Source organism: Mesoplodon densirostris, chromosome 5 (assembly GCF_025265405.1).
Source record: "Mesoplodon densirostris isolate mMesDen1 chromosome 5, mMesDen1 primary haplotype, whole genome shotgun sequence".
Lineage (NCBI taxonomy): Eukaryota > Metazoa > Chordata > Mammalia > Artiodactyla > Ziphiidae > Mesoplodon > Mesoplodon densirostris.
Genome location: NC_082665.1, coordinates 99,934,804 through 99,951,231, shown reverse-complemented (window position 1 = coordinate 99,951,231; position 16,428 = coordinate 99,934,804). Strand labels below are relative to the sequence as shown.

General features: G+C 36.4%; 1 protein-coding gene across 2 annotated transcripts in view; it reads left to right on the top strand.

The window, feature by feature from the left end:
* Positions 1-16,428, top strand: part of TBL1XR1 (TBL1X/Y related 1) — a 175,759-nt gene that overhangs the window by 119,572 nt on the left and 39,759 nt on the right. For both annotated transcript variants that reach the window (XM_060099147.1, XM_060099148.1), the window contains exon 3: positions 14,312-14,414. In XM_060099147.1, the coding sequence (XP_059955130.1) occupies positions 14,357-14,414 (58 nt within the window). In that variant the 5' untranslated portion in view covers positions 14,312-14,356. The remainder of the gene's footprint in view (positions 1-14,311; positions 14,415-16,428) is intronic.

Here is a 16,428-nt window from a genome sequence, read left to right as displayed (position 1 = left end):
GATGATGGGAGATCCTGGGGACAGCTGTGTTTACCCAGCAATTCTGCCTGGGCCTAGGTTTCCCTACCTGGCAAAAGGGTGGTAATGGCTTATATACAATTTCAGAAAGAAGGGAAACCCGATTAGCTTAGGCTTGAATTTTTTCTAATATATCCATGGCAGTTATTGATATGGTTTGGAGTAGCAAAATGTGTGGAATAGTTACTTGCCATTATTAAACACAGATGTGCCTCTGTTCCCTGGATCTCCACTCCCCACATCTCCTCTACATCTTTCTTTTGTGTCCTCACAGTGCAGAGGGGCAGGTATGGAATTTGTACCATGTATAGCCTGGAAATCTGACTATAAAGAATTGCAAATTTGTTGCTCAGCTAGCTGTCTCCTCTTATTTCTCATGTAGCTAACAGATTGAGTATATGATTTAATTGATTCTGTAGTGCCAAGGCCCTGCATTATTTGTTTCCATGTATATGGTGAAGAAGGCTGCCATTGTTTGCAGTGTTGAATGTATTCTCTTTAGGAAACAAAGGCTGCAAGACAGAGACCACCTTCATGTTTCAGTTGTTGGGGAAGGGATTGAAGCCCTTTGGAACCTACCACTTAACACAGATGTGAGGCTGGGCGGACATGCAGGATAGTGGGAATCCACACCATTGGAGGAGAAACTGTCACGGGGGCAGTGCTCCTTTACCACATCCTCCACACCGTTTCACAGCGTTTTGTGAAGGAATTTGATAAAAATATGGGATGCAGCCTGGAATTTGGCTGTGAAGACTATTCTGTACAATATCATTCTTTGTATTAATAGATTTCTGTATTATTGCAGCATTCAGGGCGTAGAACAGTGCCAGGCTTATATTAGCACTCAGTAAATGTTTGTTGAATGAAGGAGAGAGAAACTGAATTTCAGTCAAATTATTGAAATTTACACACAAGCGGGTGTTTCTGGAAAGAAGTTCACTTAGAGGTGTAGTCTCAGAAAATGTATAATTCTCACTCCTCCATATTTTAGTTAATAGATTCCATATGTTTTATCAAAACTAGAACTTTAACATGAAGATGTTTATGGCTTTTAAGTACCTTTTTTGTTTATTAGGTATAAATTTACAGGATACCTAATGTAATTCCAATATGAACATAACAGAAATCATACCAGTCATGATTTAGGTCACATTATAGTATGAACAATATTGTGGCATAAGAGGTCTCTTTCCCCAGGGAAACTCTTGAATTTTTCCAGAAAACATTAGCACCAATATTGCCAAGATGGAATCAGTTTTTATACTAGCAGGTCTAAAACATTTTAGACATAGTACCTCATTACATTCTTAATTTATTAATGACTCTAGAAAAATTTTCTTTAAATGGGTTATAGCTGTCAATATATACTGCATCAGAAATTAACACTGTGAAGTTTTATAGTACTAATGCATTTTAACATAACAGTAACAAACCCATCTATAACATGTTAACACACATAATACGTTTTATGGAAAATAATTTCCAAGACAAAAAATTTCCATGAGAAGAGTGGCGTTGTTTTAAATTTTTGAAAGTCCCTGTTTAATCTCTGGTTTAATAGAAGACATCTGGGTTCTCACATCTGCTTCTGCATTCACATGTTGAGATACATTGTTACAGTGGAAACTTATGGGAAAAATGACCTTTCAAGGATAGATAGATGTAAATTTTTTAAATCAAAATAAAAATTCATTTTTCCAATAAATGTGGATGTTCTTTGCTACTACACCAAATCTCAACAAGTGGATAGTTTCTTAAGGGTTAGTTGCAGTGCAAGTTCTGAAATTGTATCAATGAACTTTTTGTATTCTGTTATATTAAAATCCATTAGTCTCTCTTGAACTTTGAATGGATTGTTTTCATCATGCATAATCTTATGCTAGTCATTGGGAAAATATTTGTTCACTGAGTTATACAGATCTTCCAAATGTTCATTACACAATAGAAAAAACCAGAGTCATTAACATCCCCACTGATTTCATCACAGAAATTTTGGAGTAGTATCAGGAAGCTCTCAAGCTCATGGTGGCTGATAAATTTTCCAAATCCTAATTATCTCTTAAAAGCTTAAGTTTTATTCTTGCCAACAAATATTGTTAGTTGTTTTCTTAAAAGTGACAGTTTCACTTTGTTTATTTGCAAGAAAATGTCTGCCAAATTCTCAATCTGAAAAACCATACTTTGTGAGTTGTTTGAAGTAAAAATGGTGTTCCATGAAAAAAGTAGCTAGTTCAGCTTGCAATTCAAACATTTTCACAGTGCTTTTCTTTGAGACAACCATCATTTTAGTATGCAACAGAAATCCTGTATGTGTACTTTTTGTTACAGAGGATACTGAAAAGGTGTATTTCAGGGTTAAGATTTTAATAAAGTGTTTTTCCTCCTTCATGAAGGAACCTCTCAGTGAAGAATTTTTGTGAGTTTTTTTTTAAGTGCCTAGTGGTGAATAGTATAATGACTACTAATACTGTAAGGTGTTAGTGCCTTGATTCGTACTAAGGTGTGAGCAGTTTTACCAACTATTGGTTTGTAATATCAGTGTAAATATCAATTCAATGAAAAAGGCATATTATTTTATAACAGTATTTTATATTACTGTAAAAATAATTTTGATCTTTAGGACCTCTTAAAAAGTCTTGGGACCTCAGGGGTCTACGGACCTCATTTCTGTACTAAATAAAATAATCAAACTTTGTCATGGGCATGACAAAGATAATGAATCTGGGTTTTAGTTTTGAGCACTTTGAATAGTGTTAGCCATTGAAGTACGTGTACTATGAAACAGAAAGAAGCATCTTTTAATGAGATACTATTAAAAGTCTGTCTTTGCAGTTAGGAAGTCTATATAACCTGACTAGGTAGAGTACTTACAAAGGATGGACACGGGGGACCCTTCTCCCCGTGTGGTTATGGAGTGATGTACTTGATTTGTTTCTCTGTTGTGTTTTTTTGTCTGTCTGTTTTTTAAACAGAAAATCTTACAGGATAGTTCTACTATTTTCTCTTACCCTGTGAAATTGACCTATGAGGTTTTCATGGTGGAATCCCTTCTCACTCCACCTTTTTCAAGAAAACTTTGGAAGCCTACCTCAATTCATATATATCAGCAATTTCTACTCCATTTTTCTTTTGCCTTTTGTCTTCAAGATTTACTCATAGCTGGGTTGTGTGTGTGTTGTGGGGGGTGCGTGTGTATCAGTCTCCTGAGTTTTAAACTTGGTTTTACATCATCTTCTCTTGATTTGAACAAGCATGTATTGCCCATTGGGATGAATGTGATCTCTTTACGTCTTTTTCCCATACTTGGACACCTGATCTATATTAATCATACATCTCTGCTACCAGAACAGTCTTCTGCACATTTTTACTACCGCTCTCCCAAAGAATTTACCACGTATCAGTATAACCAGTCCGTGGACACTTGTTTTGATTCACTTAGGGCTTAGTAGTCTTAGTTTTTATCTACTTAGTCTTTTTTTCTTTTGAGGAACCAAAGACTATCTATTCCTTATTCAATAAATTGTTTCATAAATACTGTTATAGGTAATATTTGTTTACATCTCCATGAGTTTGTTACACCTGGTACCTTATTCTGTTTATTTCGCCTGCGATATCTCAGTTTTAAGCCAAGTATCCATTCATTCAGGTGACTGTCGTCTTAAAGTTTTAGCTGCATTCCAGTCTTACCGGTCCTTATAACATTTCTGCTCCAAAGCCAGAATAGTAAGTTTTTAAGCTGAGAAAATCCTTTTACCATTCTTATATTGGTTCCCATTCCCACAAACTCAGAGCTTTTCTTGCTAGTGGGAGGGGACTAGGGTCTTGATTTTTATTTTCTTACCTGACTTTCATTTCCAGACTTTTCCTTCCCAGACTGACTGGGAATGACTAATTACTGCTCAATAGTTGAAAAAGATAGACCAGAACTATGGCCTATCTTCTGTTTCCTTGGTGTTTTAATTTCTTGTCCTTCTTTATTCCCCTGTCAGCATACCTTGACTATAATTTATTCAATCATTTAACACATGTTTATTGAGTCCATCCTTGAATCATATAGTTTTATATTTTAAAGGGATTTTTGAATACATCTGTGTGAACAACCACTTTTTTATATGTTTGGGAAGTTGAAATCCACACTTGTGGACTATGAAGCAGCTCATCAGAGGCTTTTTGGGTATAAAAAGAAAGAGAGCTGTAGCGAATGTCGGTTGAACTTTAAAGTTGACTCATCACATAATGCATGCTAGTTTACTCTTCTCAGTCTAGAGAGCTTCGCTGAGGCTCTTAAAATTGCTTAATTGGGATTCAAAGTTAGTGTTCCCTGTCATCAAATCAACGATACATGTTCTGTAAAAACAGTTCATTGTTTTGTGAAAACCACAAGGTATTGTGGGCTAAACAAAAATGGGTGATGGGTTGGAATTTACACACAGGCCAAAGTTCGTAAACCCCTGGTATAGATCACAGCTGAATCAAATGATTGACATTAGAAGTCTCAGTTGCTAATGAAAAATTGGTTTGATATACCATTTGCCTATGCTTTTATATGTCAGTATTTATAAAGGATAGCTGGTCCTAATAAGCATTATGCATAATAAGTTCTTAAATATTTCTTAATGAGGTGGACTCATTTATTTTCCCTTTTCCTAATTCCTGGAGATGTCCATCTGAGGTCTGACAGTTTTAAAAATCCTCTCATGCACTTGTAAGCCTATTAAAAAATGCTCTATTAAAAATCACTACGTGATCTGGTACTCTCTTAGCCTGCAAGATTTACATGTAATACTCTGTGTACTTGTACTGACTCAAATCATTGAAGTTTAAAAGTGAAAGAGACTACCATCTGCTTCACTTTCCTCATTTTCTAGATGAGGAAACAGGCCCAGAAGATTTGTCTAAAATCATACAGGATACCTGAGATCTTATTTCTTTCTCATGTTATCTTTAATTTACACGAGAGCTCTGGATTCCAATGGAAGAGGAAAGGAAAAGCAATTTAGAAGTTTATCCCTTCTCAGTTATGCTTTAAATTCTTAAGATTCACCAACTTTGTTGACCATTAATCTGGTAACAAAACAAACAAAGCAACAACAACCAAAAGAAAAAATTCTAACAGCACAAAAATTGTCTACAACTACAGCCATACTTCAGAGATACTGCAGGTTCTGTCAGACCACTACAATAAAACAAGTCACATGAATTTTTTGGTTTCCCAGTGCATATAAAAGTTACCTTTATACAATACCTTAGTCCATTAAGTGTGTGATAATAGCATTATGTCTTAACAGATATATACCTTAATTTAAAAAATACTTTATTGCTAATAAATACCGTCATTTTGACAATGCGGGGTTGCCACAAACCTTCCATTTGTTAAAAAAAAAAAAAAGAAAAAAAACACTTAAGGACAATAAAACAAGGTATGACTGTGTTAAAAAAAATAAGAAATCAACATTTATGTAAAATATACATATTGCCAGGTACACTCTTAGTAAAATTATCTGAAAGATGCTCATGTGCCAAAATTGGACGGTAAAAGTCAGTGCTAGTGCTTGCTAGTTTCCCTTCACCAAACTATCTTGTCTACCTTTTTTTTTTTAATTGTATTTGTTTCTCTTGGGTGGGGGTGGGTACTATAGACTTTTTCACTAGGACATTATATTCTAATTATTAAAGATACCCTTAAAAAACTTACATAAAAAATGAGATACAGAGCTAATTATTTTAAAAGGATATTTTCTCTTTTTTAATAGTATGAGTAAAAATTATCTCATAAGATTGGGTCTTTAAAAATATAGTTTAGGGCTTCCCTGGTGGCGCAATGGTTGAGAGTGTGCCTGCCGATGCAGGGGAGAAAGGTTCGTTCCCCGGTTCGGGGAGATCCCACATGCCGCGGAGCTGCTGGGCCCGTGAGCCATGGCCGCTGAGCCTGCGCATCCGGAGCCTGTGCTCCACAGCGGGAGAGGCCACAACAGTGAGAGGGCCTGTGTACCGCAAAAAAAAAAAATATATATATATATATACATATATATATACATACATATATAGTTTAAATTTAGCATTTATCCTAATGTCAAGAGTGGTAGAATTTTTGTTTGTTTTAAGGAAATGCACTACTGTGCTTCTCTTTGGGCTTAATGTTACAGACATCCATGAAAAGACATCCTTAAAATGTCTGACAAATAAACCATGGTTGTAGTCCAGGGCTAATGCTCTATAAAATGTATGTCTGCTGCTGTTGTCATTAATGCTTTAAGAAATCAGTCAAATAATTTGGTTTTATTGTACTGGGTTTTATATTTTGTTTTAAATTTGGGTAGTATTAAAATATGCTGAAATACATATTTCAATTAGAGCTTAATGTTTTTTTCTTGAGATTATGTGTTTCTAAATCCTGATTTGTTGCATTTTATAATTTACAAAAGTAAGTTTTGTAAACATGATTTCATTTAGTCTAATATAATTTTGTGAAATCTTTTTAAATTTAACATTGCAAAAGTTCAGAATGTACTTTATACACATTTTAAGCTATATTGCCAAAGACTTCAGAACTAAGTCTCAGAATACACCTTCCTTCATTGTACCATATGTTATGTACACAAAAGTGTTATTACCTAACATTAGTAGGATTTTAATTACTGTTTTTAATGTAGTGGGACATTAAGCATAATGCATTTTTTTGGTGCTGTTCATGAGAGTGTTGCATGGGGAGTGGAGGAGACAAGCGGGTACTGTGGGGAAGAGGATTATGAAGTGTTAATGCATCCTGTTAATGTCGTCGTCTTTGACAATTACAGGACAGGATAGGTTCCTAAAGACAGGCAAATTTTCAGAAAGGCAGAGCCTAGCAATCGTGAACTTAACATTGGTAGTTTTAAAGTTCTCCAATGAATAATCAGAGTTTTACAGAATTTGTGATGATGGGTATGTATCAGTTTACTAGGGCTACCATAACACAATACCCCAGACTGGGTGGCTTATAAAACAACAGAATTTTATTTCCTCGCAGTTCTGGAAGGTGGGCGTCCAAGATCAAGGTGCCGGCAGGTTTGGTGTCTCCTGAAGCCTCTCCTTGACTTGCAGGCGGCCGCCTTCTCCTTGCCTCCTCACAGGGCCTTTCCTCGGTGCACATGCATTCCTCATGTCTCTTCCTCCTCTTAAAAGGACACCAGTCACGTTGAGTTATATTCGCATTATTAAAAGTTTACCCTAATGGCTTCATTTTAACATAATCACCTCTTAAAAGACCCCATCTCCAAATAAAGTCACGTTCTAAGATACTGGAGGTTGGCCTTCAACGTATGAATTCTAGAGGGGTACAGTTCAGACGTGAGATGGTAATAACCACCAATGACTTAGCTAATGGATAAATTGATTTAATTTCTTTCCTCACTCTATTTCATTTCCCTTCCATACACTTTGTTTTGTTGTTGTTAGTTGTCCTAGTTTGGTATTTTTGCAGTGTGTCCTGGTTTTAACAAGACAATTTGACAATTTCCTATGATGACCCATTGAGATAGCATGGCAGTGGATGAACTGTAACTTTACTTCACAGGCAGATTGAGAATTTATATCCAACAAATTTTGATACATGATTCTTTGTGAGTTTAGAAGCTGTTATTTAGCAGGGTATTATAAGCAGTTTGTTTGTGACTGTAGTGGTGGCTGACCATTTAGGACTGCCAGTCATAGCAAGGTGCATGTAAGCTGTGTAGTGATAACCTGTGCTGTACATTATCCTTGGCAACATATGTCATGGCTTGGAATTAGCAACTTCCTAGGACCTCCTAGTGCTAAGAATTTTGATTCTTTTTATAGTTATTACATTCTTTTACATTATACATTCCATACGTTTTTTTTCCTTCTCTGAGGAGAGTCAGTATAGTATTTGAGTAACATTTCTGAATGCCCAGATCTGTGTATAGACATGTAATTCTCATGTGTCGGTGCTCTTGCGTTAAAATGAGGAAGATAATACTGAAGAGGAAATTATATAATGTGTGTGTGACCTAGCCCCATACATAGCATGTAGCAGCTACTCAATAAATGCAAATAGTCTCCTGTTTCATTTTCCTTATCAAATTAATGAGAAGCAGTGTACACACAGATGGGAGCAAAGGCAACTTGGTGTGCTCCAGACATTTTGAATTAAAAGGAAAATTAGTTCTTCCAACACTGTGCCTATTACAGAAACCTGTAAGCCACCCACATTTTACATCCTTCACCTGTCTGCACCCCCAGCCTCAGGGTGTATGCTTTCATAATTTTCTGTATTTTTTCTTATCTAAGTTGGAGTTAATTGTTCTCTATCTCCCCAGCAAGATCTGGTCCTGGCATTGGGTAGCCATGTCTCTAGCACCTGTCATAGTGCCTTACACATTGGAAGTGCTCATCCAGTTTTAAACGAGTGAATAAAATAAATCTGTCAGAAAAGTAGTGCTTTAGTGCATTTTCCCCCCATAGGCTTTGTTAATTCATCACCATTGTAGTGTTTACTTTTCACTTGTCATTGCCCCATCCTCACAAATGTATCTAGTCAGCATTTGTTTGGGTTGGTTTGTCACCCCAAAGTAATATAAGTAACTGGAAGTTTGACCTTCCTGTATGAAGGGAACAGAACCAGAGGTACCGCTTTCCATGAGCAGTGAATTGTAATATTATACTCTGGAGCATTTCTGCTGGGGTGTCCTCTTTTACCTCTAGTTTAACACATATAAATTGTGACTCCCCAGAGGCCTGTGCTCTCTAGGCAGCCCATTTCTATAGGTAAGTCTCTCTACTTTCTAGTCTGGAAACAGCTGGGAATTTTTGGATTCCACCCCCCTCTCCACTCCTTATCTCTCCAAATATAGTCTATCACTGACTTTAGTCACTTTCTTGTTTTAAAACATTTCTTGGGTTGTCTGCTCTCTTTAGGTTGCAACTGACAAATCTTCACTGGATTATACAATAAAATTCATTTTTCACTTCTTCAAAATACTGTGGTAAATTAACTTCAGATAGTATTTGATCCAGTTGCACAATAGATATTTAATGTCATCAAGGACACAGTTTCTCTTGTCTCTGCTCTGCCCTCCTTCTGTTTCTCTCTGATAGCTCTGTTCTAACCCCAGTGATGCACACTCATCCCAGGCTTCACAGAGTGCCCTTGTTGCCTGCCCACTCCTGTGAAAGGAGTAGGTTGACTTTCATAGAAACCAGCACACGTCTTCTAATGTTTCACTTACTGGGAGTGATTGAGTTGGGACACGTGGGGTATGGTGTGAGTCTGTGGAGGAGGAATGTCAGCCCTAAACCAAAGATATGATTTGCTGGTTGGCTTAAGCAAATAAATGCCTTCCTTTGGACCAGGAGGTCCATCCCATTTAAACCACAGGGCTGAGAATGGAATAGGTCTCCAAATGGAAGGCAGTAGTGGTAAAGTAGTACTGTCTTTCGCAGATAGTGTCAGTGAATGCTACAAGAGGCAAGCCACAGTTTTCTTCATCTTGCTAATTATGGTCACCCCATGTCTCAGCTGCTGAGTTCCAGAGAAGCCTGAGTCATTCTTTCTGCTAGATGGACTCCCAACATATCAGTCACCTTGGGGCCCTGTGGGTCATTAATGTTTATTAGGAAGGGTATCCCAACATGTCCAGGGTTACATTGTTCGATAATTATTTGTCAATATTCAAACAACTGTTATTTTAACATCAGAGTTCTTTTAACAGCTTTTAATATTGTTGCTCTTTTTTTCAACTATTAAACAGTTATGGCCAGTAGTTGTAGATACTGTATTTAAAGATACAGTTTCTCTTTTGTCACCAATCTTGATAATATTGAGTATTATTTTTATGTTTGTTTGTTTGTTTTCTGCGGTACGCGGGCCTCTCACTGCCGTGGCCTCTCCCGTTGCGGAGCACAGGCTCCAGACGCGCAGGCTCAGCGGCCACGGCTCACGGGCCCAGCCGCTCCGCGGCACGTGGGATCCTCTCAGACCGGAGCACAAACCCGTGTCCCCTGCATCAGCAGGCGGACTCTCAACCACTGCGCCACCAGGGAAGCCCTTGAGTATTATTTTTAAATGTTTGCTGATGTTATGGCCAACATGTTTTTGTTGTTGCTGTTGTTTATTATTGGTTAAGTTGAACATTTTCCTAATGTTTCAGCTTGAGGGGTCCTGAATTGGTTGTCTTTTGAGTGGATCTAATTTGTTGGTATTCATTAAGAATCACAATAGCTATTTAGCTATACCCTTTGTCCAGTAATTTACTTGTAGGGACTTTTCCTGATCTTGAGGACTGTTCATAAATGCACACCTACCAAGAAGAAATGGAAGAAAAAAACAACTTTAGGCATAAATATTCTTATATGAGTCTTAGAATAATGAAAATTTAGAATCATCTGAATGTTGAACAAAGCAAAACTGAAACTAATGTGTCTGTTATGGGATACTATGCCACCACTGTACATTTTCGACTAAATTATTTTTGTAAGATAAAGAAATTTTGATCGTACATTTGATTTTGGATAATGCAAAGAGTTTTCAGACCTCTAAATAGTGTGTTGTAAGCAGGAGATTTAAGAATATCTTTATTTTTTTTTTTTCTCTCTGTCCATAAGTTTTACTGTTTTTTCAATCTTGTAAATTTAAAATAATGTGATTTAGGATCATAGTTGGGCCCTGGTATGCTCCAGAAATGGTATCAGAAAAGAATATGGTATGTGTCCTATTTGAGGCCAAAGGCAGAAATACAGTGCTAGATATATAGAAGAACAAATGAGGAGATGGTTAATATTTGGAGCAGTTATTATCCAGTTTGTGAATGCTGAACTCAGTTTTGTGGTGCTGAAAATGCCATACATATTCAGTTGAAGGAATCATATCTGAATTGCATCAGCAGTCCTGTTTTTGTAATATTTGCTAGATTGTTGTCTATAAAGTCTTGAAGTAAAATATTTCATACTAAACATTTAAAATATTAAGCGTGCTTTTAAATATAAACACTTGGCTAAATATTGGTTAAGATTGTAATTTTTGGTTTTACTTCTGGCTACTTTAATATAGCTGTGGGTCTTGAATTAAGTAATTGATTGCCTGTAACTGATGGAAGTTTTGAATAAAAGCTTTTATGATTTTACAAGCTGTTTCTGAGACTTAGGAAAGTACAAAGGTATTTAATTTTTTTTTTTTTTTTTTTTAGAACTCAGTCATTTACTATTTAAGGATGAATAGGTATGATCCAGCAGAATATACAAATAAAATGCTGTGTGATTTTAGGACGTGTTGGTTTATTTTGGATATCTTGTTTAAGAGTCCATCAGCTCCTTGAGGGCAGGACTTATTTTACACATAGTAACCTCTACCAGGCGTGACATTGAGGCCTGGACTTCTTTGGTATAGGGTAAAGATTGGATGAGTGTCTCACTGTTGTTTTGTGACCTTGTTTAAGGGTAGTTGTTCTGAAAGATACCACGATGGAGGAAGTACAGTGCTAAGGTTTTTATGTGCACCTTGAAAATCGGTGATAGCTGGTATGAGTATCTGGTCTTCACCTGAGGCAGATGAAGGCTACATCATATTATAGATGTATAAACAAACAAATCAAAATGGACCAGCTCTGCAAAGCTATAGTGAGTCCATTAATGAAAGTGGTGGCATTTTCTCTAATTTTGTTCTCTGGCATACAGGTTTTTAAGGTGTTTTGAAAGTGAATACTGAAGTTTTCAAGCAGGGAATGTCTTAATGTTTGTTTATTTGTTCAGTGGAGTATAATTGCTTTTTACAGGGTTGTGTTAGTTTCTGAAATGTTGTCTAATTTCCTGTTCTTTTCAGGTGACCTTTTGATGTTAGAATTTAAATAGACCAGTTTCATACGAAAGCATATTCTAGAATTAAATGTCTTTGAAAGTGGATAAACTCAGGTCTTTACAGAGTCTATGTAATTTTATTGCTACTGTGACTGAAACTTTTAATGCAGGATTGCATTGACTTTGCTGGTTTTTTTTTTTTTCTTTTCAAGGATACATTTGTTTGTATGTTTCTCTTCACTGAAAAACTGTCAATTCTGCAAGGCTTGGGACAACTTTATTTCGTCTATCCCTAGCTCTTAGCACAGTGCTTTGTCCATCCTAGGGATATACTTGGTATAAGGGAAAACAATAATGTTCTTTCTCTCCGGGAATATAAGAGCTAGCTGAAGTAGGACTAGAGCTAGAATAACCCTTGAACAATTTACCCTTTTCCCTTTAAAAAAAATTTGGTTCTGTAATTTTTGGTTACAGAAACTAATCTGGTACCATGATCAATGTAATAAACCCATTCATAGCAATTTGAACAGATAAGAACTTTCCTGTTCTTCATGTTTAGTGTTTCTTGTTGACTTTAAAAAATATACCACCAATAATATGTATTTATTATGGGAATTTTTATAGATAATAATCTATATCATTTTGACTTGTGTTTTTCTTTGCCCTGGAATATATTAGGTGATGCAGAAACACCCATGATCACTGCTTTAAGTTGGAACATTTTGGGACCTTTGCTTATTGGAACCAGGCATTGTTGAAAATTTTTACATAGGTACTTCAGTGCCATTATTCTTTATTTGAATATTGGACTGAATGATATATTAGAGAAAAAGAATACTTACTCTGTTTTCGTTACCAGTCTTGTACTAGAATTCCACCTAACCAATCTCATTTTGTGAAATCCTCTTCATCAAGCAGTGACTCATTGTTCCCCTGACAGACAGATACCTATGATTGGTCAAGTTGTGATTTAATTTCTTATAATGATAATATGGGTGGTGTGGTTTTATTTTTTAAATCATTCAGTCAACAGGCTTTCAAAATTGACTATTGAGTACCTACTACATGTGCTAAGCACATTATTACACATTACTGTGGGTCAGGATAGAATTGAGCAAGATATCCTCCAGAGCACAAATCATCTGCTGTGCCACAGGGACATCTAGACAAGGAGTCTTGAGCCACAATTATCATAGGAGTATTTACCTTTATCATTCTGTTAAGTGTGATGTATGTGTGTGTCACATTCAGGTGATTAATTGTAGTATTTGAGTTAAATCGGGGCGGGGGTGAGGTGCTTTTTTCTTCACATGAAGGTGGTCATTACTTTTCCTCCATGGTTTCTCATCTCAGTAAATGAAGTACTACTCATCCAGATGTCCTAAAAGAGTCTTCCCTTTTCCTGAACTCTGTGTCCAGTCAATCACCCTTGAGTCTGCTTCCTAAATATCTTTGGAATCCTAGCATTTCTCTTCAGCTCTAATGCCACAGTCCAGGTTTTTAGTCTTCTCCTAGGTTACTCCAGCACCTTCCTAACTTGGCTACCTTTCCTTCTAGTCTGTTCTGCGTATTAGAATGCTGGATGATCTTTTTAAAACGTAAATGTGGTCATTCCCCCTCCCTGCTTAAAACCTTTTAGGGCATTAATTTTCTCTTAAGTGATGGTTTCAAGGCCCCTCTCGAGCCTTACTTCATGTTTTCTTTCTTTTTCTTTGCCCAGCCCTTCCACCGACTGTTGCTGCTCACTGGATTGCTTCTGTTCCTTGCCTTCCTCCCCAAATATTCATGTTCTCAGTCTCCTCCCATCTATCCTTTAGGTCTACTGTTGGGCTCTGAACAGGAAAAGTTTGCTGACCTTTGCTTTAAATCCTTTCTGTGACATGAGAACGGATAAATATAATAAGGACATATTTAAGTTATGTCTCCGTTTCCTTCTTTCCCTCCTTCTGAGAATATCATTTGAGTTTTCAGAACTGTACTCTAACTCTAACCTCTCTGCCTTATACATTCCTAGAGCTTTTTTAAACTTGAACATTGCAGATTAGATGTTGAGAAGTTAAAGACTTCAAATTCTACTGAATTACGTAGACAAAACCAGCATGGGTGGCTCATCCCTCATCCAGTAGTCTAAAATCAGTCTTTTCCTAAATAATATTCTGATTCTTAAAATATACTGTTCTTTTACAGTTAAGGAGAAAAAAGGAATGACTTTTTTATGCTATTTGATATAATCATTAAAATATGATGCCAAAGGCCCTTTTGTAAATTTTGAATCATTTTTGCCAATATGTTGCAGAAAAAGAGACTCAGCCATATTTTGGTTGTATAATCTATTACTAATTATTGGAAGTAACTTTATTTGTTAGGGTTTATTAATAGGCAATATCTAACCTTCATTTTACATTATTTAATAAAATAAAATGGTTTTTACAACATTGTTTACATTTTGTTTAAAATATTTTATTGAGAAAATACTTAATTAACTTTGTTTTATTTTTAGGGTTATATCCTGTGTTGTGACCTCATGGTTTAAGTGGGAATAAAGATGAGTATAAGCAGTGATGAGGTCAACTTCTTGGTATATAGATACTTGCAAGAGTCAGGTGAGTACTTTCATAAAGTAAATAGGCCTCAAATTATTTTAATATTCTCAAAATAACTTTTTATGCATTTGAAATTTGTACCAGTCCAAACTGTTGAACTTTGTATGTTTCCTTAATGTCTGGACTGCCATTTTAAAGCTATGTGTTACTGCATGGTTTAACTCTCTGACTCTTTCAAATATGTTGGAATCATCTCAGGCAAATATTTGTAACAAGTGGTTTGGCTTTCACTGTTCAAAGACCATTTTTATAATTTGTAATGAAGTGAGATTATTGCACACGGTTGGTAGGAACATACAAATTCTCAGATACGATCAATTTGATAATGTATATTCAGAATCCTCAGCTTAATGTTACTGGTCCTAATTGCAGTTAGCATTTCAAAAGGTAAATTAGCCATACTTTTTTGTAATGCTTTCATAAATGTCATCCCAATTGATTAAATGTGTCTTTGACCTGAATTTTACTAATGTATTTCATTGGGGGGTGATTAGTAAATATAAGTCATTGAAAGTCATTTGTAATCAATATTAAGTCAGTGATCTCCAAGTTTTCTAGATAGATTAAGAGGTGTTGTCATAAAACAGAAGGAAAACTACTAGGGAAGATGTGGGATGGATTAGGGGAAAAAATGTAAAAGTAGAAGAGGGTAAAACTTGGGTTGGATGGGATATAGGATGGTGGAAAAGATTGACTGCAGTGGTAAGTTAGGTTGTTAACATGAGATTGAATCATTTGGTGGTTGAAAAAATGCTGGAGAGGTGGAATTTTAGAAATTATAGTTTAAGGTTATTGAGATGTTTAGTAAGGTATGGTTTGGTATAAAAAGATAATTTTGGTAGTCACTTTTTTTTTTTTTTTTTTTTTTTTCGGTACGCGGGCCTCTCACTGTTATGGCCTCTCCTGTTGCGGAGCACAGGCTCCGGACATGCGGGCTTAGCGGCCATGGCTCACGGGCCTAGCCGCTCTGCGGCATGTGGGATCTTCCCGGGCCGGGGCACGAACCCGTGTCCCCTGCATCGGCAGGCAGACTCTCAACCACTGTGCCATCAAGGAAGCCCTGGTAGTCACTTTTGAGAGGGGATGGAAGGAATAGAGTAGAATGTTGAGCCTTCAATTTTGGTTTGAAACTCTAGTTATTCTTCCTATAGGGCTTAGTTAGTTGTTCTTTCTTTTGCAGGGAATGTAAACAAGGCCTTAGATCTTAGATTCTCTGCTTGTTGAGATGTTCCCAGCTGCACTCCAGTTCTGAGCTTTTCTCTTGGGCATGGGGTTTTCTATTCCCAAGCACCATCACTTCTCTCTGGCTTGGAACAGCTGAGAAAATTATGTCCAACAATGGCAGGGACAGAAAAAGGGAGAAGAAAGTAAAGTGACCAAGAATGCAGAATAACTTGTTATGAAGCTTTGAAATGAATAGATCTTATTTTGTTTTGTTTTATTTTCAATTGGTATACTGGTATTGAAGGCATATCCAAAGAGGACATCCATAGACTATTTTGCATAAGATATAATGATTAATAAAGTGGAAAAGGTAGTGATTTAATGACTGTTACATATGTAACATGTATGCTCATGTTTGGATATTGTTATATAGTACTTTGGACCATTTGGAAAGAATTTGTTGGGTCAAAACGAACTCTGGTTTTTCTGCCTTTGAATCTGACCACCAGTTAAGCTAGAGCTTTGAGGCCTTAGACACTAAAGCAAAAAACAGTGTGAAACATTAGTGCATGGGAAGTATATTGTAATGGCTTGTAGATGTGTTGTAGAGGCAGCTATTTAGGTTCAACTGTATGAAGCTACTGTTTCTGGAGATGAGAAGCAGTTGTAATGCTCAGCAGCATCCTGTGGTTCAGCCTACGCTGAGGTGAAGTAGGAGAAGGTGAAGTTAGAGATATGAATGAACGCTCAAATCTTATTTCCAAACAGAAACCCACAGATTGATGTTTTATGTCACTATAAGAAAATACAGCAAGTGAAAGGGACAGTAAAATAATACTCTGGATTAATT